The following is a 27651-nucleotide window of genomic DNA, read 5'->3' as shown; positions in this document are numbered from 1 at the left end:
ACTGAAACACCCTCAGGAAGAGGTGCTTTAAGACATGGCTAGCTACAGTTGTGATCAAAATTATTCAACCCCCACACAATTTTGGTGTTTTAGCAAGTAGGATATTTTTTCCGTATTTTGTTTATAGTCATATCAAATAAAGATGTGTCAAATAGACAAATGCAACTTAAATTGTAACACTGTATTTTACAAAATACCAAAAAGGGACATTTTTCTTAATATCTCATTGACAAAATGATTCAACCCCTTGAGGAGCATAACTCTTAAGAACAGAATTTGAATAAGGTCTTTTCAATCAGGTGTTGAAAACACCTGTAGATGTGATTAGAACCATAACGAGCAACAATTAAACTGATTGAAAAAGACTGTGACGCTCAGCTTCTTGTAGATGGTCAATGGTGTATTTGCAACATGGTGAAGTCCAGGGAGTGGTCAAAGAAGTCAAGAGAGGAGGTAATTTCTCTTCATAAGAAAGGATATGGATATAAGAAAATAGCAACGACATTACACATTCCAAGAGACACAGTTGGGAGCATAATTCGCAAGTTTAAAGCTAAAAGCACAGTGGAAACTACCTGGGCGTGGTAGAAAGAGGATGCTGTGTGCAACTGCTGTCCGGTATTTGAAGCGTACAGTGGAGAAAAACAGCTGAGGAACTACAACAGGACATTGCAGAGGGGGGAACGCAGGTTTTGTCCCAGACAATAAGGCGCGCACTACGAGATGAAGGCCTCCATGCCAGAACTCCCAGGCGCACCCCACTTCTGACTACCAGGCGTCATTTCCAGACAACCATCCTCTCTAACTTATACTGACTCCACCCCGCACCCTTCACTCCATTCGCCCGCTGAGAGGACGAGCATCCACACAGAGGACGGATGCTCTGGCCATGAGGATCTTTGTCTGCTACGAGGAGTCCTGGGAGTCCTTTGACGTGCCCGCAGGTCAGACAGTGGGGGCCATTAAGAAGATGGTGAAGGTAAAGGATTGTTTATTTACTTCCCCTACTAAATTTTAAAAACTGCCATAAAATCATGGCTCAGCTCAACCTCTACCTAATCTGAACCAAAATTGATCACCAGCAACTCTTTGAAGCATGAAACAGGTTTTAATGTGGTTATAGTGTTTATATATTTATATGTGGTTATAGTGTATATCTATTTATATGTGGTTATAGTGTACTGTATATATATTTTTTTCTGTGGTTATAGTGTGTATATATTTATATGTGGTCATAGTGTGTGTATATATATGTATGTATATGTATATATATATATATGTATATATATATGTATATATATATATGTATATGTATATATATATATGTATATATATGTATATGTATATGTATATATATATGTATATGTATGTATATGTATATATATATATGTATATATATGTATATATATATGTATATGTATATATATATATGTATATATATGTATATGTATATATATATATATGTATGTATATGTATATATATATGTATATATGTATATATATGTATATGTATATATATATGTATATGTATATATATATGTATATGTATATATATATATATATATATATATATATATATATATATATATATATATATATAGGCGGTAGGAAATGGATGGATGGATATATATATATATATAGGGCCTCATGGTGGGAGAGGGGTTAGTGCATCTGCCTCACAATACGAAGGTCCTGAAGTCCTGGGTTCAATCCCAGGCTCGGGATCTTTCTGTGTGGAGTTTGCATGTTCTCCCCGTGAATGCGTGGGTTCCCTCCGGGTACTCCGGCTTCCTCCCACTTCCAAAGACATGCACCTGGGGATAGGTTGATTGGCAACACTAAATTGGCCCTAGTGTGTGAATGTGAGTGTGAATGCTGTCTGTCTATCTGTGTTGGCCCTGTGATGAGATGGCGACTTGTCCAGGGTGTACCCCGCCTTCCGCCCGATTGTAAATGAGATAGGCGCCAGCGCCCCCCGCGACCCCAAAAGGGAATAAGCTGCAGAAAATGATGGATGGATATATATACACACACACATATATGTGGTTATAGTGTGTCACGCCTGTAGATTATGCCTTGTTTTTTGCCATGTTTGGTCATCCATCCATCCATTTTCTACCGCTTATTCCCTTTCAGGGTTGCGGGGGGCGCTGGCGCCTATCTCAGCTACAATCGGGCGGAAGGCGGGGTACACCCTGGACAAGTCGCCACCTCATCGCAGGGCCAACACAGATTGACAGACAACATTCACACTCACATTCACACACTAGGGACCATTTAGTGTTGCCAATCAAACTATCCCCAGGTGCATGTCTTTGGAAGTGGGATGAAGCCGGAGTACCCGGAGGGAACCCACGCATTCACGGGGAGAACATGCAAACTCCACACAGAAAGATCCCGAGCCTGGATTTGAACCCAGGACTGCAGGAACTTCGTATTGTGAGGCAGACGCACTAACCCCTCTGGCACCGTGAAGCCCATGTTTGGTCATGTTATGTTTATTTTTTGGGACATTTAGTTCCGTCTTTGCACTCCCTGGTTTCTTTTCGTCTCCATGCCAACCCGTTAGTTTCACCTGGTCTCCTAGTCACGTCCCTGTCCTCAGCCTCACACCTGTTTTCACTAATCATCACAGCTGCTATTTAAGTCATTCTTTTTCTGTCTTCGTCCTGGCATCTTCACCTACCTACCCATGTTGTTCCTACCTTCATGCCCTCGTTCAAAGTTCCATGTCGTGTATGTTTTTGTTTATAGTTCATATTCAATTGCCTTTGTGCTAAGTCTTTGGTTTATGTCCATAGTTTATGCCATAGTGCAGGGGTGTCAAACTCAAATACAGAGAGGGCCAAAATTTAAAACTGAACAAAGCCGCGGGCCAAGGTTGAACAAATTAACCTTTTAGGTGCTAGCGTGTATTGTAGCGTCCTGGAAGAGTTAGTGCTGCAAGGGGTTCTGGGTATTTGTTCTGGTGTGTTACGGTGCGGATGTTCTCCCGAAATGTGTTTGTCATTCTTGTTTGGTGTGGGTTCACAGTGTGGTGCATATTTGTCAATCATCAATCAATCAATCTTTATTTATATAGCCCCAAATCACAAATGTCTCAAAGGACTGCACAAATCATTACGACTACAACATCCTCGGAAGAACCCACAAAAGGGCAAGGAAAACTCACACCCAGTGGGCAGGGAGAATTCACATTCAGTGGGACGCCAGTGACAATGCTGACTATGAGAAACCTTGGAGAGGACCTCAGATGTGGGCAACCCCCCCCCCCCCTCTAGGGGACCGAAAGCAATGGATGTCGAGCGGGTCTAACATGATACTGTGAAAGTTCAATCCATAGTGGCTCCAAGACAGCAGTGAGAGTCCCGTCCACAGGAAACCATCTCAAGCGGATCAGCAGCGTAGAGATGTCCCCAACCGATACAGGCGAGCGGTCCATCCTGGGTCCCGACGAGCGGTCCATCCTGGGTCTCGACTCTGGACAGTCAGTACTTCATCCATGGTCATCGGACCGGACCCCCTCCACAAGGGAGGGGGGGGACATAGGAGAAAGAAAAGAAGCGGCAGATCAACTGGTCTAAAAAGGAGGTCTATTTAAAGGCTAGAGTATACAGATGAGTTTTAAGATGAGACTTAAATGCTTATACTGAGGTAGCATCTCGAACTGTCACCGGGAGGGCATTCCAGAGTACTGGAGCCCGAACGGAAAACGCTCTATAGCCCGCAGACTTTTTTTGAGCTCTAGGAATCACTAATAAGCCGGAGTCTTTTGAACGCAGATTTCTTGCCGGGACATATGGTACAATACAATCGGCAAGATAGGCTGGAGCTAGACCGTGTAGTATTTTATACGTAAGTAGTAAAACCTTAAAGTCACATCTTAAGTGCACAGGAAGCCAGTGCAGGTGAGCCAGTACAGGCGTAATGTGATCAAACTTTCTTGTTCTTGTCAAAAGTCTAGCAGCCCTATTTTGTACCAACTGTAATCTTTTAATGCTAGACATGGGGAGACCCGAAAATAATACGTTACAGTAATCGAGACGAGACGTAACAAAACGCATGGATAATGTAACAGTGTTAAAGTTGTTTATACGGCTACCCTCAGTGTGACCTGTATAGCTGTTGACTAAGTATGCTTTGCATTCACTTATGAGTGTGTACGAGCTGCTTATATCATGAGGCTTGGCCGGCACGCTGTTTGTATGGAGGGTAAGCGGACGTGACGACAGGTTGTAGAGAACATTAAAGGCATTGCCCTTAAGGCACGGCCCCCAATATTGTTGTCCGGGTGGAAATTGGGAGATATTCATGAGAATGGTCGCCCAAGGAGATTTTCGGGAGGGGCACTGAACTTCGGGAGTCTACTGGGAAAATTAGGAGCGTTGGCAAGTATGAGGATTAGCGGTGAATGCGGTGTTACAGCAGCACCGCCTCTGTATAATACCGGCGGGCCATCTCTAATGTTTATTTGATATTGTCTCCAGGGCCAAATGAAATTACATGGTGGGCCAAATTTGGCCCGCGGGGCCAGAGTTTGACACCCATGCCATAGTGCAAGTGTTTGTTTCCATAGCCAAGTTTTGTACCTCCCATTGTGAGAGCCTTTTGTTTGTCTTTTGTTAGTTCTAGTGTTAAAATAAAAAGATGTACTCACATTCACGTCTCGCTCGTGCTAAATTCCCTCTGCGTCGCAGAAACAACCTTAATCCTGTCACACCGCGGTGAGGGATGTCTTGTTTTGGGTTTTTCTGTCTTATGGTTTGCATGTTTTGATTTGAAAAGTAACTCTCCTCCCGTTTCAGGTCACTTGCCCTTCCTTTTGTGTCATCAGTCTGACATTGTCCCTGTTCTCTGATTGTTTCCAGCTGTTCCCTATTACTTTCATGTGTTTTATAAGCTCACTCCTTCCTTTGTTCTGTGCCAGATTGTCTCGTTTATTCGTGCTCTCTAGCGTCCATGTCCTTGTCCATGCCTTGCCTTGTGCTTCTGTCCCTTGATCCTGAACCCCTTTGTGAATATTTTGAGTTTTCCTTTCTTCCTCCTCAGCAGAGTGCTTTTGATTATTTCGTTATTCAGCCGCAGTGGTAAGTTTCAGTTAAAATGTTTTCATTCATTCCTCAACTTTTTGAGTGACTATTTTTGTTAACTTTATTAGATTAGGTAGTGTAGAAATTTTCATGGATGTTGTTTTGGTCCTCCTGTTGGAGCGTTTTTTGTTAAATACTTTTTATAACATATACGGCGTCAATTATAGTTCGTCTTTACTTTTGTTTTCCCCCGTTCGGAGTGATTTTCGGTTGTTCCTTCTTTTTCTGGAACCTTTTCGCCGAGTAGTTTTGTTTGTGATTATAGATAATGTTTTTTAAATTTTATATAAGCTTTTTAAATCATTTATCATTAGTAAATATAAGAAAGAAGAGCAAACACTGTTTTAGAAAGACAATAATATATAATATGTATATAAATACAATTTATGATTTCAGAATTATACATATAGGTAATATTCAAATGTATATATTACCACTTTATATGGAATTTAAATAAATTGTGTGTATATATATATATATATATATATATATATATATATATATACAGTGTACAAATGTATATGTTTGATTTAAATGTTAAACTGTGTATATGAGACGTGTGCTACATATATGTTGCTTATATATTGTTTAAAAAAAAAAAAAGTAATATAAGTGAAGCATGTTTTAGATTTTATATATTTTGAACCTTGTTCTTGTTGTGATGGGGTAGGTTTATATAAGCGTTGCTTCAACCTACACCCTTTCGGCTCAATCATTGCTCAAAATGAGTGTTCCATCCATCCATCCATTTCCTACCGCTTATTCCCTTTCGGGGGCGCTGGCGCCTATCTCAGCTACAATCGGGCGGAAGGCAGGGTACACCCTGGACAAGTCGCCACCTCATCGCAGGGCCAACACAGATTGACAGACAACATTCACACTCACATTCACACATTAGGGACCATTTAGTGTTGCCCATCAACCTATCCCCAGGTGCATGTCTTTGGAAGTGGGAGGAAGCCAGAGTACCCGGAGGCAACCCACGCATTCACGGGGAGAACATGCAAACTCCACACAGAAAGATCCCGAGCCTGGATTTGAACCCAGGACTGCAGGACCTTCGTATTGTGAGGCAGACGCACTAACCCCTCTGCCACCGTGAAGCCCCAAATGAGTGTTGTTGTTTTTTTTTTCTTTTCTTGTTCTTGTTCTTTGTTTTATGTGAAGATTGCCGAAATAAAATACATTGATTGATTGATGTTATTTCTTGACTTTGGAGGTAAAAGGAAGTTGTCAAAATAAAAGCCTGTCTAAAGTCCCAACTCTGCATCTGAGTCCAATCCTTTTATCAAAGCTTGACAAATCCAAATCCAAGTCTGACATAGTGTATATATTTATATGTGGTTATAGTGTATTTATATTTGGTTATACTGTATATATATTTATATGTGGTTATAGTGTATATATATTTATATGTGGTTATAGTGTATATATGTTTTCTCATTCTGTTTTGCACACTCTTGGAGTCAACATGTACATAGTGTATACACCCCCCGCCCATTTGTTGTATATATAAATATATATACACATATATACCTCAGTAGAAGCATTTAAGTCTCACCTTAAAACTCATTTGTATACTCTACCCTTTAAATAGACTCCCTTTTTAGACCAGTTGATCTGCCGTTTCTTTTCTTTTTCTTCTATGTCCCACTCTCCCTTGTGGAGGGGGTCCGGTCCGATCCGGTGGCCATGTACTGCTTTCCTGTGTATCGGCTGGGGACATCTCTGCGCTGCTGATCCGCCTCCGCTTGGGATGGTTTCCTGCTGGCTCCGCTGTGAACGGGACTCTCGCTGTTGTGTTGGATCCGCTTTGGACTGGACTCTCGCGACTGTGTTGGATCCATTATGGATTGAACTTTCACAGTATCATGTTAGACCCGCTCGACATCCATTGCTTTCCTCCTCTCCAAGGTTCTCATGTCCCACTGGGTGTGAGTTTTCCTTGCCCTTATGTGGGCCTACCGAGGATGTCGTAGTGGTTTGTGCAGCCCTTTGAGACACTAGTGATTTAGGGCTATATAAGTAAACATTGATTGATTGATATATTTTTACAATCACCCGACATGTATACTGTGTTTATGTACATCATTTATCCATTTTTTAACGTAATTTTTTATACAGATGTTACAGGTCATATATCTTTTATTATTGACTGTATCAAATATGAGTATTTAATGGACCACAATGGAACCAAGCCTTTTAGCTAAAGCATTACATGGACTCAATTCTTTAAGATGTCAATAAACTTCTCAATCAATCAATCAAAGTTACTTAACGCTATTTGGCCAGCGGGCTGAATGTTAACATTTCAGTTCGGCTTTGGCTCTTCAGCTTTCAAGCAAAACTTTATACTGAAATTGCATTTTCGAGTTCTTTGAAAAAAAATCTCCATAATGTACAGGTATTGGAATGTTTTTCTTTCATTGTAATTTGTGTGTCTTCTGCAGGACTCCTTCCTGGTGTGTCTCCCCGATCACCACCTGGAAGTGAGATACGGGGGTGCAGCCCTGCAGGATGGCTGGACTTTGGGCGACGTGGGCGTGGCAAGTGGAAACTCCATAAAATGCTGCGTAAAGGTATTCACACAACCATTGATTAAGACTTTTATTAGTAGATTGCACAGTACAGTACATATTCCGTACAATTGAGCATTAAATGGTAACACCCGAATACATTTTTCAACTTGTTTAAGTCGGGGTCCATGTTAATCAATTCATGGTAACGAACAAGCTTAGTTACACTTGTTTACACACTGAATCTCAACGTCAACATTTTAGTTGCTAATTTTGTTATCTTATCCAACTGCTTTTGTGTGTGCAGATTCCAAACTTGCTTCCTTAGCAACCTTGTCTAAAATAAAAACATGAATAAATTGTTATTTTATTATTTTGCTGTTAGCTTTTGAAGCCCTGGGTGTTAAGATCCGTACTCGGATCTTCTCATGTTATTTTTTTATTCTTCCATCTTTGTGTCATTCTCCGTCGGACCCTGTTATTTTTCTGTTTAGTCTGTCACCTTGGTTACTCATTGATTCCACCTGCTAGTCACGGTCCCTGCACACCTGTCACTGTTGATTACTTCCTTATTTAAGCTCGCCCCTTTTCATTCTTCTTTCTCGGATCCTAATTTGGCCACGCGCAACAGTGACGAACGTCTTCTCACGTATGTTTTCTCGCTAGCGCATATGCTAAGCCATTGGCCATTCTTAGCTCTAATGTTAATTGTCTTTGTTTTTACATTTTGTGCCTTTGTGCCAAGTCTTAGTTTATTTGTATTTCCTAGCTTTTATGCTAGCGTCTTTGGTTTGTCTTTTATTAGCTCCTGTGTTTTTGTTCCTAGTCCTTTTATTACTTTAATAAATACATTACATCTTAGCTCACGCTGTGTTCTGTTCCGACGCATCCCTGGAAAAATGAATCCGGCAACACCATGCCACACAAGTCTCACACTGGGTCGCCTCTAAGGTTTATCATTGCTATCCCATTGGGTTGAGATTTTTCTTGCCCTAATGTGGGATCTGAGCCGAGGATGGCGTTGTTGTGGCTTGTGCAGCCCTTTGAGACAATTGCGATTTGGGGCTATATAAGTAAGCATTGATGATTGATTGAAGTGTGATGCAATTAGCGCTGTTATTGCCTGCTAACGATTCTTCCCATGCTGCGCTAGATATGGGGTCACCAACTCTGTGCCCGTAAGGACCAGATGAGTCGCCTGCTGGCCTGTTCTAAAAATATTTTTTAAATTGTATTTATTTACTAGCAAGCTGGTCTCGCTTTGGTGGACATTTTTAATTCTAAGAGAGACAAAACTCAAATAGAATTTGAAAATCCAAGAAAATATTTTAAAGACTTGGTCTTCACTTGTTTACTTAAATTCATTTAATTTTTTACTTTTTCAGAGACAATTTTAGAGAAATAATACAACCTTAAAAATGATTCTAGTATTTTTAAACACATATACCTTTTCATCTTTTAAATTCCTTCCTCTTCATTCCTGACAATTTAAGTCAATGTTCAAGTAATTGTGTTTTTTTTATTGTAAAGAATAATAAATAAACTTGAATTAAATTCTTCATTCTAGCTTCTGTTTTTTCGACGAAGAATATTTGTGAAATATTTCTTTAAACTTATTTTGATTAAAATTCCCCAAAAATATTCTTGCAAATTTAGAAAATCTGTAAAATCTAATTTTAAATCTTATTTCAAAGTCTTTTGAATTTCTTTAAAAAAAAATTGTTCTGGAAAATCTAGAAGAAATTGTTGCGATCTGCTGCTCAGATCTTCACGTGTTTGTTTTTTCATTCTCAGTCTGACCCGTTTATTTCCTGTTTTTGTCCATCACTATGGTTACACATCAGTCCACCTGTTAGTCTCGCCCCGCACACCTGCTACTAATTTTCACCCTCCTATTTAAGCTCACCTTTTCTGTTTACTCATTCTCGGATCCTAATTTGCCCACGCGCATCAGTGACGACTCTCATCATTCGTATGTATTTTCTCGCTAGCTCTCACGCCAAGCCACTTTATTGTCTAGCTTTCATGCTAAATGTTTTGTTTACTCTTTTGTGTCCTCGTACCAAGTTTTAGTTTTCCTTGTTTTATCCTAGCTTTCACGCTAGCGTCTTTTGTTTACTTTTTCTCTTTACACCAGTATTTTTGTTCATAGACTTTTGTTATTAAATAAATACCTTATATCTTACCTTTGCTGTGTTCTGCTTCGACGCATCCACGGGAAAACTACACCGGCATTACCATGCCGAAGAAGAGTCTTCACAGTAGGATCCGAGCATCAAGTTGTTTTTCCGCGTCGAAACCACGGGAGGAACCCTTCGACTTAGGGTTGTGGTTGGAGCTCATGGCTTGGGAGCAGGAAAGACTCGACTGTGGGCCTGAAGTCTCCTCCGAAGCCGTTCGCGCTGCCCCGAAGAAGCGGGGGGTCCAGTGGAGAGGTTCCCCGCGCGGCAGTAATGTTCCAGCACCACTTATTCCTCCCCATGGACACAGCAAGTTTCACCCCGTCCAGGATTCACCCGTCATTACCGGTAATCCTGCTTGTTTTTTTTCAAATCATTCCTTAAGCTGCCATGACACTTTTTCTGACACAAGCGATGACGTCATTTGGGGAACGCCCACCGGTGACGCAACACCGGCCTCTGTTGATGACATTTTTTCAGAAGATTTTTTTATTGTGGACCATATATCTCAGCCATTTTCCAAAAACTTGGACAGTAATAATACTTTCACACAGTATCAGGACATTTATATTGATTCTAGTCACCCTCAGTATATTGTTAATTGTCAAGATCAGCCTCCCATTACTTTGGCCCCGCCCACATCTCAGCCTATTTCACGTCCTACCCCCACGTCACCTGATTTTGAAACTGACCTAGAAAAATATAGTCCTGCCTGGATGGACGAGTGGTACAGGAGAGTTTTGATTGAACTGGAGCTGGAGGAGAAATTTCTTGCTGCTCAGAACAATCCTCTCCTCATACAGACTAATGGGGTGGAGTCTGCCCTCCTCCAAACCTCCCACCGCCCGCCCTTACGGTCAGCCTCTGTCCAACTGGGCCCCGTCTGGAATCCGGGTCTTGAGGGGAGGGCCAGTATTACTACTAAGCCTCCTAGACCTCCACCACCGGTGTTTACCCCTGTTATACCACTACGGCCTCCTAGACCTCCTCCACCGGTGTTCTCCCCGGTCAAGTCACGCCCTCTTAGACCTCCTCCACCTGTGTTCCGTCCGTGCCCTAGTTCTAGTTTTAGTCACAGTCTCTCTCAGAGTTCGAGTCCCAGCCTTCTTCGTAGCCCATGCTCTAGTCCTACTCGTAGACCGACTTGTAGACTGAGTCGTAGTCCAAGTCCTGGTCCGAGTTTCCGTTCTGATTCTAGTTGTAGTCCTAGTCTTTCTCGTAGTCGTCGTAGTCCTAGTTCCACTCGTAGACTGATCCGTAGTCCGAGTCCTGTTTCGAGTCCGGTCCCGAGTCTTGTTTCTTGCCTTTGTAATATTAGTACTGATTCCCCTCGTGGTCTTAGTCCGAACCCTAGTCCTTACCCAAGTTCTTGTCCGAGCCCCAGTGTTACTGTAAGTCCTAGTCTTTGTCCTAGTCCTTGCCCGAGCACCAGTTTGATTGTTAGTCCCAGTCCTTGCCCAAGCCCTAGTTTGACCGTTTGTCCTAGTTCTTGCCCAAGCCCTGGTATGACTGTAAGTCCTGGTCGTTGCCCAAGCCCTTCTCAAAGCACTAGTGTGATTGTAAGTCCTGGTCCTCTCTCAAGTCCTTGCCCGAGTCCTAGTGTTTGTCTTATCACTCATCATAGTCCTAGTCCTGCTCACAGCCAGTCCCCTAGTTCTCCTCGGCAGACCCCTGTGCCTGCTCCTCGGCTGAAGCCGACACCTGCTCCTCGGCTGAAGCCGACACCTGCTCCTCGGCTGAAGCCGACACCTGCTCCTCGGCTGAAGCCGACACCTGCTCCCAGTCTGGTTTTCACACCAGCACATGACTCTGACCTGGTTTTCACACCAGCACATGACTCTGACCTGGTTTTCACACCAGAAAATGTTTCTAGCCTTGTTCTCACGCCAGAGTCAGACTCTAAACTGGTTCTCACGCCAGCACAAACTCCAAGGCTGGAGCCCACTTTAGCACCAGTTCCTAAGCTGGAGCCCACTCCGGTGCCAGCTCCGTGCCGCCAAGCACCGGTGCCAGCTCCGTGCCGCCAAGCACCGGTGCCAGCTCCGTGCCGCCAAGCACCGGTGCCAGCTCCGCGCCGCCAAGCACCGCCGACGACGGGGCTGGAGCCCACACCAGCGTCGACGACGGGGCTGGAACCTTCACCTGTGTCGACAGGGCTGGAGCCCACTCCAGTGCCAGCTCCTCGACAAGCGCCGGTACCAGCTCCACGCCGCCAAGCACTGCCGACGAAGAAGCTGGAGCCCACACCGGCGCCGACGATGAGGCTGGAGCTCACACCAGTCACGACTCCTGCGGCTCCCAGGCCGCCTCCGCCGACTCCTGCGGCTCCCAGGCCGCCTCCGCCGACTCCTGCGGCTCCCAGGCCGCCTCCGACGACTCCTGCGGCTCCCAGGCCGCCTCCGACGACTCCTGCGGCTCCCAGGCCGCCTCCGACGACTCCTGCGGCTCCCAGGCCGCCTCCGACGACTCCTGCGGCTCCCAGGCCGCCTCCGACGACTCCTGCGGCTCCCAGGCCGCCTCCGACGCCTTCTTCGGCTGCAGCACCCGCATCATCCTCGCCAGCTGCACTCGGGCCTGCTTTGGCTGCAGTCCCCGCACCCTCGTCTGCTGCTTCCAAGCCTGCTGGGATTTCGGTGCTGAGGCGTCGTCCACCACGTCGATCACGGGCGTGGCCTCTGCGAGGTCATCCTCCTCGCCAGACACTCCCTCCTCCATGTCGGCCACGGATGTGGCCGTGCCCGGGTCGTCCGCCTCGCCGGGCACCTCATCCTGCGATGCGGCCACTAATGTGGCCTTTTCGAGGTCGCCCGCCAAAACTTTTTCGGCAGCAGCGTTCCACCCGCCGCCGCCACATGATGTGTCCTCGGTGGATTCGGGGACATGCGATCTGGCGACCCTCCACCGTGGCCTCCCTCCGCCCTCCCTTCGTTTGTGAACTTTCTGGTTTTGGGGAGGGGGTTCAAGTTTTTGTTTGTTTTTTAAGACATCTGGTATCTGTCTTTTGTTGGGGGGGAATACTGTTGCGATCTGCTGCTCAGATCTTCACGTGTTTGTTTTTTCATTCTCAGTCTGACCCGTTTATTTCCTGTTTTTGTCCATCACTATGGTTACACATCAGTCCACCTGTTAGTCTCGCCCCGCACACCTGCTACTAATTTTCACCCTCCTATTTAAGCTCACCTTTTCTGTTTACTCATTCTCGGATCCTAATTTGCCCACGCGCATCAGTGACGACTCTCATCATTCGTATGTATTTTCTCGCTAGCTCTCACGCCAAGCCACTTTATTGTCTAGCTTTCATGCTAAATGTTTTGTTTACTCTTTTGTGTCCTCGTACCAAGTTTTAGTTTTCCTTGTTTTATCCTAGCTTTCACGCTAGCGTCTTTTGTTTACTTTTTCTCTTTACACCAGTATTTTTGTTCATAGACTTTTGTTATTAAATAAATACCTTATATCTTACCTTTGCTGTGTTCTGCTTCGACGCATCCACGGGAAAACTACACCGGCATTACCATGCCGAAGAAGAGTCTTCACAGAAATAAGGATTTTTCTTTGTTAGAAATATAGCTTGGTCCAATTCGTTATATATTCTAACAAAGTGCAGATTGAATTTTAACCTATTTAAAACATGTCATCAAAAATATATATTTATTTTGAGAAATCATTAAGATAATCAGTGTTTCTACAAAGATAAATATCATTAATTATTTATAATAACATAGAGTTGAAGGTAAATTGAGCAAATTGGCTATTTCTGGCAATGTATTTAAGTGTGTATCAAACTGGTAGCCCTTCGCGTTAATCAGTACCCAAGAAGTAGCTCTCAGTTTCAAAAAGGTTGGTGGTCCCTGAGCTAGATATTAGCAGATATTAATCAGATTCCGATCTAACAAAGGTCTTAACACATTCTCCTTCTACGCCACATCAATATGGAATGCACTCCCAACATGTGTAAACGAGAGTTCATCTCTACCCTCCTTCAAAACCGCACTAAAAGAACACCTCCAGGCTGTCATAAGTTGCGAAATTTGTTCTCCCGGGATGCAAACAGACTTTTCTGGACAAGGGTAGCAGGTAGGAACATACCGTATTTCCTTGAATTGTCGCAGGGCATATAGTATGCGCCTGCCTTAAATTAACTCAAACTCTCTTCCCAAAATAATTAGCGCATGCTTAGTATTACTGCCTGGTCAAACTCGTGATGTCACGAGTGAAACTTCCCCTGTCATCATTTTCAAAACGGAGGAGGATTTCAATACCGGTAATTTGAAATCGCATAAAGGGAAGAAGATTAAGAGCTATTCAGCAGGATTTAAGGTCCAAGTTTACATCACACTCAAATTTTTACAGCATACCTTTGGTAAGTGCTGGAGTGAGAAGAGGTTTTAAAATAATTAACACATGCTTACTTTTACCGCATGCCTTTGGAAAGCGCAGGCGTGAGAAAAGGTTTTAAATTAATTAGCGCCCCCAGCGGAAGTTCAAGGAAATACGGTATTTATTAATACAACTAAAAATCTTGGCAGGGCATGAGATAAACAAACAAACTGCGGCATGGAACACACCTCTAAACTGTGGCATGAAACAAACAAAAAAACATGGCTTGGAACAAACAAGAAACTGCGGCATGAAATAAACACGACTTACGCGGACACGGCATGAATCGAGCAACATTAACTGTGGTATCGCATGAAAACAAGCAATGACGCCAGGCCGACTGACTGGCAAAGACAGGCTTAAATAAGGTTCTCTCGATTAGAAACAGATGCATGGTCCAAACACCAGATGGCAGGTGAAAATCATAAGTCGCCATGGAAACTGCACAAAAACAGGAACTAATGGAGTCTTAATACTAACAGAAAATAACAAAACCATAATCCAGATCCTGACAGACTTCAACAAGGTGAAAAACTTATTTGGGTGTTACCAATTAGTGGTCAATTGTTCGGAATATATGCTGTACTGTACAATCTACTAATAAAAGTCTCAATCAATCAAAAGCCGCAAGATACTTAATAGCGGCTTTAGTTGCCAGCTAACTATTAGCACACCTTTTCCCGGCTAGCAATTTATTGTTGCTAGCCTAAATAAATATGTTCCTACCTGCTACCCTTGTCCAGAAAAGTCTGTTTGCATCCCGGGAGAAAAAACTTCGCAACTTATGACAGCCTGGAGGTGTTCTTTTAGTACGGTTTTGAAGGAGAGTAGGGATGCGGTTGTCAGCTAGCAAAAGATGAATAAATAGTTATACTACAGTTTTATGTTCATGTCAAATGGCATCGAAATAATAAAATAAAATCATATTTGCCTATTAGCACGTAGCACAAAAGCTAAAAAAAACACCTAAAATGTCCGTCCATGTTTTTTGTTTAGAGCGATGAGAAGCCAGCGATGTTTGTGTTCAACGCCGTGACGGGGGAAACGTTCCCAGCCACAGGAAGTGCGTCTCTCCAAAATATGTCCGTGTCCCAACTGACAAGTGCGGTGTCGGCGCACAGCGGACTTCCTGTCAGTGTTTTTCGCCTGAGCACACCTGCCGGAGTTCATCTTTATGACTGCAACACGCTGCAGGACTACGCCATCAAAGCGGGTAAGGAGTTTTTACGTCGGACGTATCTTCATGGTACGTTGGGGCAGCGTAGCTCAGTTGGTAGAGTGGCCGTGCCAGCAACTTGAGGGTTCCAGGTTCGATTCCCGCTTCCGCCATCCTAGTCACTGCCGTCGTGTCCTTGGGCAAGACACTTTACCCACCTGCTCCCAGTGCCACCCACACTGGTTTAGATGTAACTTAGAAATTGGGTTTCACTATGTAAAGTGCTTTGAGTTGTTAGAGAAAAGCGCTATATAAATATAATTCACTTCACGTCTGGCTGTCAACTATCAGTATCTCCCTCTAATCGAGTCGTAGGCTAAATCGGAAGCCTTGTAAAATGGCGATACTGGCAGTTGAATCTGTCAGTTTGTGACGAACCCCAAGATGCAGAGAAGGAGGCAGACATTGAGTGAGAAAACATGATTTAATCTTTAACACGAAAACAAAACCAAACAAAGGGTACAACAAAAGGCGCGCACAAGGCGGATAACAAACTTGGCTAAGAACAAACAAAACTGGAAGCAGGGAACAAAAGACAGTAAGCTACAAACCGCTACCAAATAGCTTACCGCAACGCTGCAATTGACACGACAATACAGAAGTCAGGACGGCGTGGCGCAGTGGAAGAGTGGCCGTGTGCAAACCGAGGGTCCCTGGTTCAATTCCCACCTAGTACCAACTTTGTCACGTCCGTTGTGTCCTGAGCAAGACACTTCACCCTTGCTCCTGATGGGTGCTGGTTAGCGCCTTGCATGGCAGCTCCCTCCATCAGTGTGTGAATGTGTGTGTGAATGGGTAAATGTGGAAGTAGTGTCAAAGCGCTTTGAGTACCTTGAAGGTAGAAAAGCGCTATACAAGTACAACCCATTTATTTATTTATTTATTTATTTAAGTCAATAATACAGCACTGACTGGATGGGAAGACAGGTCTAAATAGGAGTGGGCTGATTGACACCAGGTGTGGCCAGGTGCCAATCAGCGGCAGCTGAGGAGACACAGAACACAGGGAGAAAGACAGGAAACAGACAAACCAAGAGCGCTGACAGGAACTAAAGACAGGAAATACTACACACACACACAGAGGAAACAAAGACAAATGCAGAGGATAAAACTAAAACACAGCAAAACTGTCAGGGACAAGCCTGACAGAAACCAGCACGAAACCTTTCACTTGACATGTTATGATCGTTGAATAAATGCGTCACTGGTGCAAAATAACGAGAAAAAACAACAATGCAACAAAAATATGAATAAATGTTGAAAAAAAACAATACTAATTATCTTTTTAACTGTGTTTATCACACATATAGTCGTACCAAAGACTATGAAAATGGGACGCATTACCTCACTGATTTGCACTCAGCATCAAAGGTTGGAATTGGGGGTTAAATCACCAAAAATGATTCCCGGGCGTGACCACCGCTGCTGCTCACTGCTCCCCTCACCTCCCAGGGGGTGATCAAGGGTGATGGGTCAAATGCAGAGAATAATTTTGCAACACTTATGTGTGTGTGACAATCATTGGTACTTTTAATTTTAACTTTAATATAGTTTTCTACACCAAAATTCATCTTTTCATTCTTCTTCTTCAGATTTTGGCGCGCTCAACATTGCACATTTTTCATCCGATTCAAACTGTTCAGCCTATTCGGGAATGGCGGGCTTTCCCTTGCCAAATTCCCAGATTTTCCTGAATCCCAGGTTTTCCGGGACATTTTTCCCATTCAAAATGAATTGGGCGTTTTTTCAAACTTCCACCATTTCCACATCAACCGATTCAAACCATTCCAGCTTCAACATATTACAAATATATTTTTATTCAAATGAAGATATGAAATAATCCTAAATGAAATATAATGACTTGGTTTATATTATTGTATATACTAGGTCATAAAATCAGTGTCAGTTGAGTCGGTTCATAGGCTGCCTGTAGGGATTTTTAATGTCCAGCAGATGTCAGTATTTAGTGACAAAGTATCAATACAGTTTTGCAATGTGTCGAAACTCTACATGGCGTCTATCAACCCATCACTAGTGGTGTGTTTTCATTTTTTTTCTTACAGTTCTTTCCTTTTCATAATAGTGAGAGTCCAGTCCATAGTGGATCTAACATAATAGTGAGAGTCCAGTCCATAGTGGATCTAACATAATAGTGAGAGTCCAGTCCATAGTGGATCTAACATAATAGTGAGAGTCCAGTCCATAGTGGATCTAGCATGATAGTGAGAGTCCAGTCCATAGTGGATCTAACATAATAGTGAGAGTCCAGTCCATAGTGGATCTAACATAATAGTGAGAGTCCAGTCCATAGTGGATCTAACATAATAGTGAGAGTCCAGTCCATAGTGGATCTAGCATGATAGTGAGAGTCCAGTCCATAGTGGATCTAACATAATAGTGAGAGTCCAGTCCATAGTGGATCTAACATAATAGTGAGAGTCCAGTCCATAATGGATCTAACATAATAGTGAGAGTCCAGTCCATAGTGGATCTAACATAATAGTGAGAGTCCAGTCCATAGTGGATCTAACATAATAGTGAGAGTCCAGTCCATAGTGGATCTAGCATGATAGTGAGAGTCCAGTCCATAGTGGATCTAACATAATAGTGAGAGTCCAGTCCATAGTGGATCTAACATAATAGTGAGAGTCCAGTCCATAGTGGATCTAACATAATAGTGAGAGTCCAGTCCATAGTGGATCTAACATAATAGTGAGAGTCCAGTCCATAGTGGATCTAACATAATAGTGAGAGTCCAGTCCATAGTGGATCTAGCATGATAGTGAGAGTCCAGTCCATAGTGGATCTAACATAATAGTGAGAGTCCAGTCCATTGTGGATCTAACATAAGTGTGAGAGTCCAGTCCATAGTGGATCTAACATAATAGTGAGAGTCCAGTCCATAATGGATCTAACATAATAGTGAGGGTCCAGACAAATAGTGGATCTAACCTAATAGTGAGAGCCCAGTCCATAGTGGATCTAACATAATAGTGTGAGAGTCCAGTCCATAGTGGATCTAACATAATAGTGTGAGAGTCCAGGCCATAGTGGATCTAACATAATAGTGAGAGTCCAGTCCATAGTGGATCCAACATAATAGTGAGAGTCCAGTCCATAGTGGATCTAACATATTAGTGTGAGAAACCAGTCCATAGTGGATCTAACATAATAGTGAGAGTCCAGTCCATAGTGGATCTAACATAATAGTGAGAGTCCAGTCCATAGCGGATCTAACATAATAGTGAGAGTCCAGTCCATAGCGGATCTAACATAATAGTATGAGAGTCCAGGCCATAGTGGATCTAACATAATAGTGAGAGTCCAGTCCATAGTGGATCCAACATAATAGTGAGAGTCCAGTCCATAGTGGATCTAACATATTAGTGTGAGAAACCAGTCCATAGTGGATCTAACATAATAGTGAGAGTCCAGTCCATAGTGGATCTAACATAATAGTGAGAGTCCAGTCCATAGCGGATCTAACATAATAGTGAGAGTCCAGTCCATAGTGGATCTAACCTAATAGTGAGAGTCCAGTCCATAGTGGATCCAACATAATAGTGAGAGTCCAGTCCATAGCGGATCCAGCATGATAGGGAGAGTCCAGTCCATAGTGGACCTAACATAATAGTGTGAGAGTCCAGTCCATAGTGGATCTAACCTAATAGTGAGAGTCCAGTCCATAGTGGATCCAACCTAATAGTGAGAGTCCAGTCCATAGTGGATCCAACCTAATAGTGAGAGTCCAGTCCATAGTGGATCTAACATAATAGTGTAAGAGTCCAGTCCGTAGTGGATCTAACATAAAAGTGTGAGAGTCCAGTCCATAGTGGATCTAACATAATAGTGAGAGTCCAGTCCATAGTGGATCTAACATTATAGTGAGAGTCCAGTCCATAGTGGAACTAACATAATAGTGTGAGAGTCCAGTCCATAGTGGATCTAACCTAATAGTGAGAGTCCAGTCCATAGTGGATCTAACCTAATAGTGAGAGTCCAGTCCATAGTGGATCTAACATAATAGTGTAAGAGTCCAGTCCATAGTGGATCTAACATAATAGTGTGAGAGTCCAGTCCATAGTGGATCTAACATAATAGTGAGAGTCCAGTCCATAGTGGATCTAACATAATAGTGTGAGAGTCCAGTCCATAGTGGATCTAACATAATAGTGTGAGAGTCCAGTCCATAGTGGATCTAACATAATAGTGTGAGAGTCCAGTCCATAGTGGATCTAACATATTAGTGTGAGTCCAGTCCATAGTGGATCTAACATAATAGTGAGAGTCCAGTCCATAGTGGATCTAACATAATAGTGAGAGTCCAGTCCATAGTGGATCTAACATAATAGTGAGAGTCCAGTCCATAGTGGATCCAAGATATTAATGAGAGTTCAGTCCATAGTGGATCTAACATAATAGTGAGAGTCAAGTCCATAGTGGATCTAACATAATAGTGAGAGTCCAGTCCATAGTGGACCTAACATAATAGTGAGAGTCTAGTCCATAGTGGATCTAACATAATAGTGAGAGTCCAGTCCAAATTGGATCCAACCTAAAAGTGAGAGTCCAGTCCATAGTGGATCTAACATAATAGTGAGAGTCCAGTCCATAGTGGATCTAACCCAATAGTGAGAGTCCAGTCCATAGTGGATCCAACATAATAGTGAGAGTCCATTCCATAGCGGATCCAGCATGATAGGGAGAGTCCAGTCCATAGTGGACCTAACATAATAGTGTGAGAGTCCAGTCCATAGTGGATCTATCCTAATAGTGAGAGTCCAGTCCATAGTGGATCTAACATAATAGTGTAAGAGTCCAGTCCGTAGTGGATCTAACATAATAGTGAGAGTTCAGTCCATAGTGGATCTAACATAATAGTGTAAGAGTCCAGTCCATAGTGGATCTAACATAATAGTATGAGAGTCCAGTCCATAGTGGATCTAACATAACAGTGTGAAAGTCCAGTCCATAGTGGATCTAGCATAACAGTGTGAGAGTCCAGTCCATAGTGGATCTAACATAATAGTGAGAGTTCAGTCCATAGTGGATCTAACATAATAGTGAGAGTCCAGTCCATAGTGGATCTAACATAATAGTGAGAGTCCAGTCCATAGTGGATCTAACATAATAGTGAGAGTCCAGTCCATAGTGGATCTAACATAATAGTGTGAGAGTCCAGTCCATAGTGGATCTGACCTAATAGTGAGAGTCCAGTCCATAGTGGATCTAACCTAATAGTGAGAGTCCAGTCCATAGTGGATCTAACATAATAGTGTAAGAGTCCAGTCCGTAGTGGTTCTAAAATAATAGTGAGAGTCCAGTCCATAGTGGATCTAACATAATAGTGTGAGAGTCCAGTCCATAGTGGATCTAACATAATAGTGTGAGAGTCCAGTCCATAGTGGATCTAACATAATAGTGTGAGAGTCCAGTCCATAGTGGATCTAACATATTAGTGTGAGAAACCAGTCCATAGTGGATCTAACATAATAGTGAGAATCCAGTCCATAGTGGATCTAACATAATAGTGAGAGTCCAGTCCATAGTGGATCTAACATAATAGTGAGAGTCCAGTCCATAGTGGATCTAACATATTAGTGTGAGAAACCAGTCCATAGTGGATCTAACATAATAGTGAGAATCCAGTCCATAGTGGATCTAACATAATAGTGAGAGTCCAGTCCATAGTGGATCTAACATAATAGTGAGAGTCCAGTCCATAGTGGATCCAAGATATTAATGAGAGTCCAGTCCATAGTGGATCTAACATAATAGTGTGAGAGTCCAGTCCATAGTGGATCTAACATAATAGTGAGAGTCCAGTCCATAGTGGATCTAACATAATAGTGAGAGTCCAGTCCATAGTGGATCCAAGATATTAATGAGTTCAGTCCATAGAGGATCTAACATAATAGTGAGAGTCCAGCAGGAGACATCCCTAGCGGAATAGGATTTAAAGTGTGATACAAATCAAGTTTGTTTGATTGATTGATATTGTGTCGTATATTTTATAGTTATTATTTTCATGATTTGGCTATTTTATCATTGTGAGACGTTTGACGTATGGAATCCGTAGGTTGGATTATTACCTTTGTAAAAGGTTATGTAATCGTTGCTGTTCTTTCGTCAAATAGTTCTTTAGAAAAAAACCTCAAAAAGTTATTGATGGTCTTTCATAAAACTTGTCAGAAATTAGATTTTGGGCAGTTCACTCAGTGTCTCTCATTCCACTATGAATAGCTCAAAAAGTTATCTGCGTATTTTAATTAACCTGAAAAAGCGATTTACATTTCGGGGATGATCCGGATCACTTTCGGGAGACAGGGCCTGGAGGAGGTCTGTGCTCACTGACTGCTTAGACTAGCAACCACTGGAGACGACAATAATGTAGATCTAAATAAACACTCTTGGTTGTGTTTTTGTTTGTTTGTCTTCAGGTGCAATCCTCCGTTTGGATGCATGGGACGGGTGGGTGGAGTTCCTCCGAGGTTGCCTTCTTGGCCACGTCGCCACGGTCCAAGGTCAAACATCAAAGAAGAAGCTTGTAATGAGGTCAGCAGTGGTACCAGTTTTGTTTTACTTTGGTATTTCCTGTTTTCTGTTTGTAGTTTCTTGTTTGAGTTCCACCTCATTCAGGTGGCCTCACCTGTTGTCAAACGGCAATTATCCCTACTATTAAGACTTGAGGTAGTTCCACCAATTGGTGGATAATCAGTTAGTGAAGTGAAGTGTGAATTATATTTATATCGCGCTTTTTCTCTAGTGACTCAAAGCGCTTTACATAGTGAAACCCAATATCTAAGTTACATTCAAACCAGTGCGGGTGGCACTGGAAGCAGGTGGGTAAAGTGTCTTGCTCAAGGACACAACGGCAGTGACTAGGTTGGCAGAAGCGGGAATCGAACCTGCAACCCTCAAGTTGCTGGCACGGCCACTCTACCAACCGAGCTAAACCGCCCCAACACACTCGAGCAGAGGTATCAAACTCAAGGCCCGGGGGCCACATTGAAAGGACCCAAGCAGGGAAAACCTGCCAAGGCTCTATTGTAATGTATTTGTTTATTATTATCCTCCCACTTCAATCGCATTTATGAGGCCCTTAATCTGCAAGAAAACTCAAATTTTTTCAGAGGTAAATCAAATTTCAAATTGACTTATTAGCGCCCCCTTAAAAATTTAAAGTTCACCCCTGCTACCAGATTCATGCATCATTCTGAACATCTATATATATATATATATATATATATATATATATATATATATATATATATATATATATATATACATACTTTTAATTTTCATGATGGAATATATATATATATCCATCCATTTCTACCACTTAATCCCCTTTGGGGTCGCGGGGGGCGCTGGTGCTTATCTCAGATACAATCGGGTGGAAGGCGGAGTACACCCTGGACAAGTCGCCACCTCATCGCAGCGCCAACACAAATAGACAGACAACATTCACATTCACATTCACACACTAGGGCCAATTTAGTGTTGCCAATCAACCTATCCCCAGGTGCATGTATATATATTTATATATATATATATATATATATATATATATATATATATATATGTATATGTATATATATATATATATATATATATATATATATATATATGTATATGTATATGTATATGTATATGTATATATATATATATATATGTATATATATATATGTATATGTATATGTATATGTATATGTATATGTATATGTATATGTATATATATATATATATATATATATATATATATATATATATATATATATATATATATATATATATATATATATATATATATATATATATATATATATATATATATATATATATATATATATATATATATATATATATATATATATATATATATATATATATATATATACATACTTTTAATTTTCATGATGGAATATATATATCCATCCATTTCTACCACTTAATCCCCTTTGGGGTCGCGGGGGGCGCTGGTGCTTATCTCAGATACAATCGGGTGGAAGGCGGAGTACACCCTGGACAAGTCGCCACCTCATCGCAGCGCCAACACAAATAGACAGACAACATTCACATTCACATTCACACACTAGGGCCAATTTAGTGTTGCCAATCAACCTATCCCCAGGTGCATGTATATATATTTATATATATATATATATATATATATATATATATATATATATATATATATATATATATATGTATATATATATATAATATATGTGTATGGGCCTGGCTGCAGTGTGCTCAAACAACCACCAGGGGGCATCGTCTTTCTCTTTCGGTCTCCACTTACTGTTTCATGTGAGGGAACGAGGCAAAAAAACTACCGACCCACGCTGCACACAAACAATAAATACAGTGTATAAAACATAATTTCATATCATTATATTAAAATACTATTCAAAATGATATCTCGGGACAATATCACAATATGAAATCGGCTGATAAATAGCTGCAAGGCTTACACAGAGATGTATATACTGTACATATATATACATAAATATATATACACATACATATATAAACATACAGTATGTATACATATATACACATAAATATATACACACTTACATATATGAACATACATATACACACATACATATATATACATACACATGTATACACACACACACACACACACACACATATATATATATGTATATATGACACCCTTTTCATGTTTGAAAGTAAAAATAATCAAAAACAAAAATAAAATCAAGTAGGCTGAAACATCATAAGCCCCCAAAACATATGTAAGGAAGAAGAATCCTTCATTTTTGGATGGCCATGTCACCCCGATATGTACCCAGCTGCTGGCACAAATGCAAAGAGCGAACCCTCTTGTAGCCTGTTTGGAAGCAACATATAAAGAAAACATGCCAATTTCATTCATCCAACAGGAGGTTATGTGTTTGCTGGGTGTGTTTGTTTGTCTCTTTGTCATTTCAAGATGTGAAGACAAAAGATTTAGCAACATAACGTAACAGGTGTTTTAAAAGAAACTTTCAGGAAAAGTCAGTGTTATGGTTAGGAGGGGAGATGACGGCAACAGACACCAGGGCGAGGTAATATTCAATGATTTAAAATATATATATATAATAATAAACAATACTAAATAAACTAGAGAATGGTGTGTGTGTGACAAAACCCAAGAGTGAGTGGTGTTAAACTATGTGTGTGATTAGCTGTAGTGTGTGTGTTACCTAATGTTGTGTTGGGGCAGGAGGAGAGACAAGGCAGGAAGACAGTCCGTTGGCCAGGCAGATGGTCCAGGGCGAGAGAGGGGCGTCAAGAGGTCCTTGTCCAAACGAGAGGTTGAGAATTCAAAAGGGCAGTTAGGGAGGCAGGGAGAACAGGGGATCACAGGAGAACACGAGAAGCGCTGTGGTAAGACAACAGGAACATCAGACACAACGGAAACAAGGAAGTCACAGGGGGAGAGTGAGTCCGCGGGATGGAAGCCAGACACGGGGTGCTTACAAAGGTAATAGCATATTATATTCCGGCACGGCATGGCAGGTTGTGCGGGTTTATGAAGGCAGATTGTCCATCCCAGGCAGGTGCGCTGATTGCAGATCCCCTGCAGCCGTGCGACGGTGCGCCCGCAGCACAAAAGGACCGCCCGTGTGTTGAGGGGTGGTGGCAGGAGTCTGACCAGTAACTGTAATAAGGAATATCTGCTTAGATTTGGGGTTCTGGTTTACTTTTTTTTTGAGGATTCACAAAGACTTTGCTTCGGTCTCGTGATCATGGCCCAGACCTCGGCTCCCTCATAAACGACAGACTCCACGATATTCGTCACCTGACCTTATTTTTCTTACTATTCCAGATTCCAGCTGCGGGTGGCGCTCTACATGGCAGCTTCTTTGGGCCACCTGGCGCTGGCCGGTTGGCTCCTGGAGAAGGGGGTTCCTGCTGATCAACCAGTGGGGGTCCATCCGTACCGCCAGTGGTGCCAGCGAACTGCCCACAGAGACACGAGACGATGTCCCGTTCACGTCGCCGCAGAAAGCAACCGCCTCCTCATCCTCAAGCTTTTTGTCGCCAAGGATATCTTCACGCTGGCTTGCCGGGACCCGGCAGGTTGTGACCCTTTGAGGATTGCTGTGCAGCACGGCCACAGGGAGTGCGCTCGCTACTTAGCAGGGAAGCTAAGTTCAGTCGTATCCCTGCAAAATATGTCCCTGCCTGTTCGTATTTACCTGCAGATGAAGCGTTGGCTCCGGGCAGCGCGGCAAAGGACGGCCTCAGATCCATGGCGGCACACCTTTACCTGCAAGGTGCTGTCGGTGGATGGCTTCACTCCGCCAAAGATGTCCTCCAAACCCAAGAAGCTCGAGCCCGCCTCCGATGAGACATTACCGCGTCTTGGTAGCAAGATGTCAGAGAATCCCCCGGTCCTTCTTAAAGAGATGCGGATTAACCCAAAGCAAAATCAAAAAGACACAGATGGGAGTGCAGGACTGCGGCCTTCACTCCCACCTCTAAGCTCTCCAACATCGCCACGAGTCCGCCGTCTCTTTGCGGCCCCGTCGCACCACGGGGGGTCAACGGCCAGAGAAAATGCGATACACTGCTTGACAATTGCCAGGTTTGTGTCATGTTTTGAGGCTTATATGTATATATATATATATATAAACCTCAGAAGTCCTTACGGCGCCCTCACAAACAATCAGAAATCACAAATTATATACATATATATATTCGTATAGTGCGTCTGCCTCACAATACGAAGGTCCTGAGTAGTCAGGGTTCAATCCCGGGCTCGGGATCTTTCTGTGTGGAGTTTGCATGTTCTCCCCGTGAATGCGTGGGTTCCCTCCAGGTACTCCGGCTTCCTCCCACTTCCAAAGACATGCACCTGGGGATAGGTTGATTGGCAACACTAAATTGGCCCTAGTGTGTGAATGTTGTCTGTCTATCTGTGTCGGCCCTGCGATAAGGTGGCGACTTGTCCAGGGTGTACCCCGCCTTCCGCCTGATTGTAGCTGATAGGCAACAGCGCCCCCTGCGACCCCAAAGGGAATAAGCGGTAGGAAATGGATGGATGGATGTGTGTGTATATATATATATATATGTGTGTATTTTATACATACCGGTGTGTATATATAACATGTATTATGTATAGGTATACATATTATATATATATTATAATATGTATTTTGTTTATACATATATTGTATAATATTTATTGTATATATATATATATATATACACACATATATGTGTGTATATATATATATGTGTATATATTTACATATGTATGTATATATATGTGTGTGTGTGTATATAATATATCTATAATATATATATATGTGTGTGTGTATAAATATATGTGTGTGTATATATAAACATATATGTGTGTGTGTGTGTGTATATATATATATATATATATATATATATGTGTGTGTATATATATATTTATATATATATATATGTGTGTGTGTGTATATACTGTATATGTGTATAGAAAACCTCAAAAGTCCTTATGGCGCCCTCACCAACGATCAGAAATCCCAAAAACTTTACCAAACATATTGCCACACCCAATAGTGAAGTGAATTATACTTACATAGCACTTTTTTGTCAGTGACTCAGTGGTTTACGTAGTGAAAGTCTTTATTTACATATGTAAGCTAAATTTAAACATGTGGTGTCTAGCTGTTTCAAAAAGCATAGTGTTTAAAAAACATTCCATTAAAGCAAATTAATTGTCGAGTCATGGTATCTAAACTTGAAAATGATCTGTCTAGGGTATTCTTATTAATGATGAAAAATTACATTTATTTGTGATTAACCGCAAATTAATTTTAAGTTAACTATGAACAAACTGCGATTAATCCCGATTAAATATTTTTATCGTTTGTCAGCCCTAGTTTATACATGAATAATGTGATCATTTTTTGTGATCAATCACATGAGTTAACTTGTTATCTTTGACAGCCCGAATAAAAAGTGCTTCTTCTTTCATGCAGTACTTTTACAGCGAAGCCTTGGTCGAAGCAATTGAGCATCGCACGCACTCTTGCCAGGAAGCAGTTCCAGAGCCTGCCCTGAACCTGCAGACTGTTCCATATGCCATAAAACCTGCTGACACAGTGGATGACGAGGACGTCCTTCAGAGTGACAACTGAGGAATTGATTGTCCGAGACGGTGACACCCCGTCCTCCCACTCCAATAACTTCTACTGACATAAAGGGTATTTTAGCTGGAAGAATTTCTGCCTTATTTTACTTTATTTATTTTCTTTGCCTTTGCC

The 27651-nt window shown here is 42.1% G+C and overlaps 2 protein-coding genes across 2 annotated transcripts in view; both read left to right on the top strand.

The window, feature by feature from the left end:
* The window catches only part of LOC133540574 (arf-GAP with coiled-coil, ANK repeat and PH domain-containing protein 2-like), a 1007806-nt gene that overhangs the window by 758911 nt on the left and 221244 nt on the right, over positions 1 to 27651 (top strand). The gene's annotated exons all lie outside the window — the stretch shown is intronic.
* LOC133540918 (protein ANKUB1-like) lies at positions 890 to 27511 on the top strand. Its single transcript, XM_061884010.1, has 6 exons — positions 890 to 979; positions 7541 to 7669; positions 15160 to 15376; positions 21820 to 21934; positions 25221 to 25982; positions 27367 to 27511. The coding sequence occupies exons 1-6, from the start codon at positions 890 to 892 to the stop codon at positions 27446 to 27448; spliced, it is 1395 nt and encodes a 464-aa protein (XP_061739994.1). The 3' UTR covers positions 27449 to 27511.

Source organism: Nerophis ophidion, linkage group LG22 (assembly GCF_033978795.1).
Source record: "Nerophis ophidion isolate RoL-2023_Sa linkage group LG22, RoL_Noph_v1.0, whole genome shotgun sequence".
In the NCBI taxonomy this organism is placed as follows: domain Eukaryota; kingdom Metazoa; phylum Chordata; class Actinopteri; order Syngnathiformes; family Syngnathidae; genus Nerophis; species Nerophis ophidion.
Note: the sequence above shows the minus strand (reverse complement) of the source record. Positions and strands in the feature narration are given on the sequence as shown.

Bases quoted from the DNA above. Each gene is read 5' to 3' on its own strand.
- LOC133540918 (XM_061884010.1), top strand. From the start codon at position 890: ATGAGGATCTTTGTCTGCTACGAGGAGTCCTGGGAGTCCTTTGACGTG. The intron at 7,670-15,159 runs GTATTCACACAA...TTTTTTGTTTAG, and splicing joins CCATAAAATGCTGCGTAAAG to AGCGATGAGAAGCCAGCGAT. The intron at 15,377-21,819 runs GTAAGGAGTTTT...GTTTGTCTTCAG, and splicing joins GGACTACGCCATCAAAGCGG to GTGCAATCCTCCGTTTGGAT.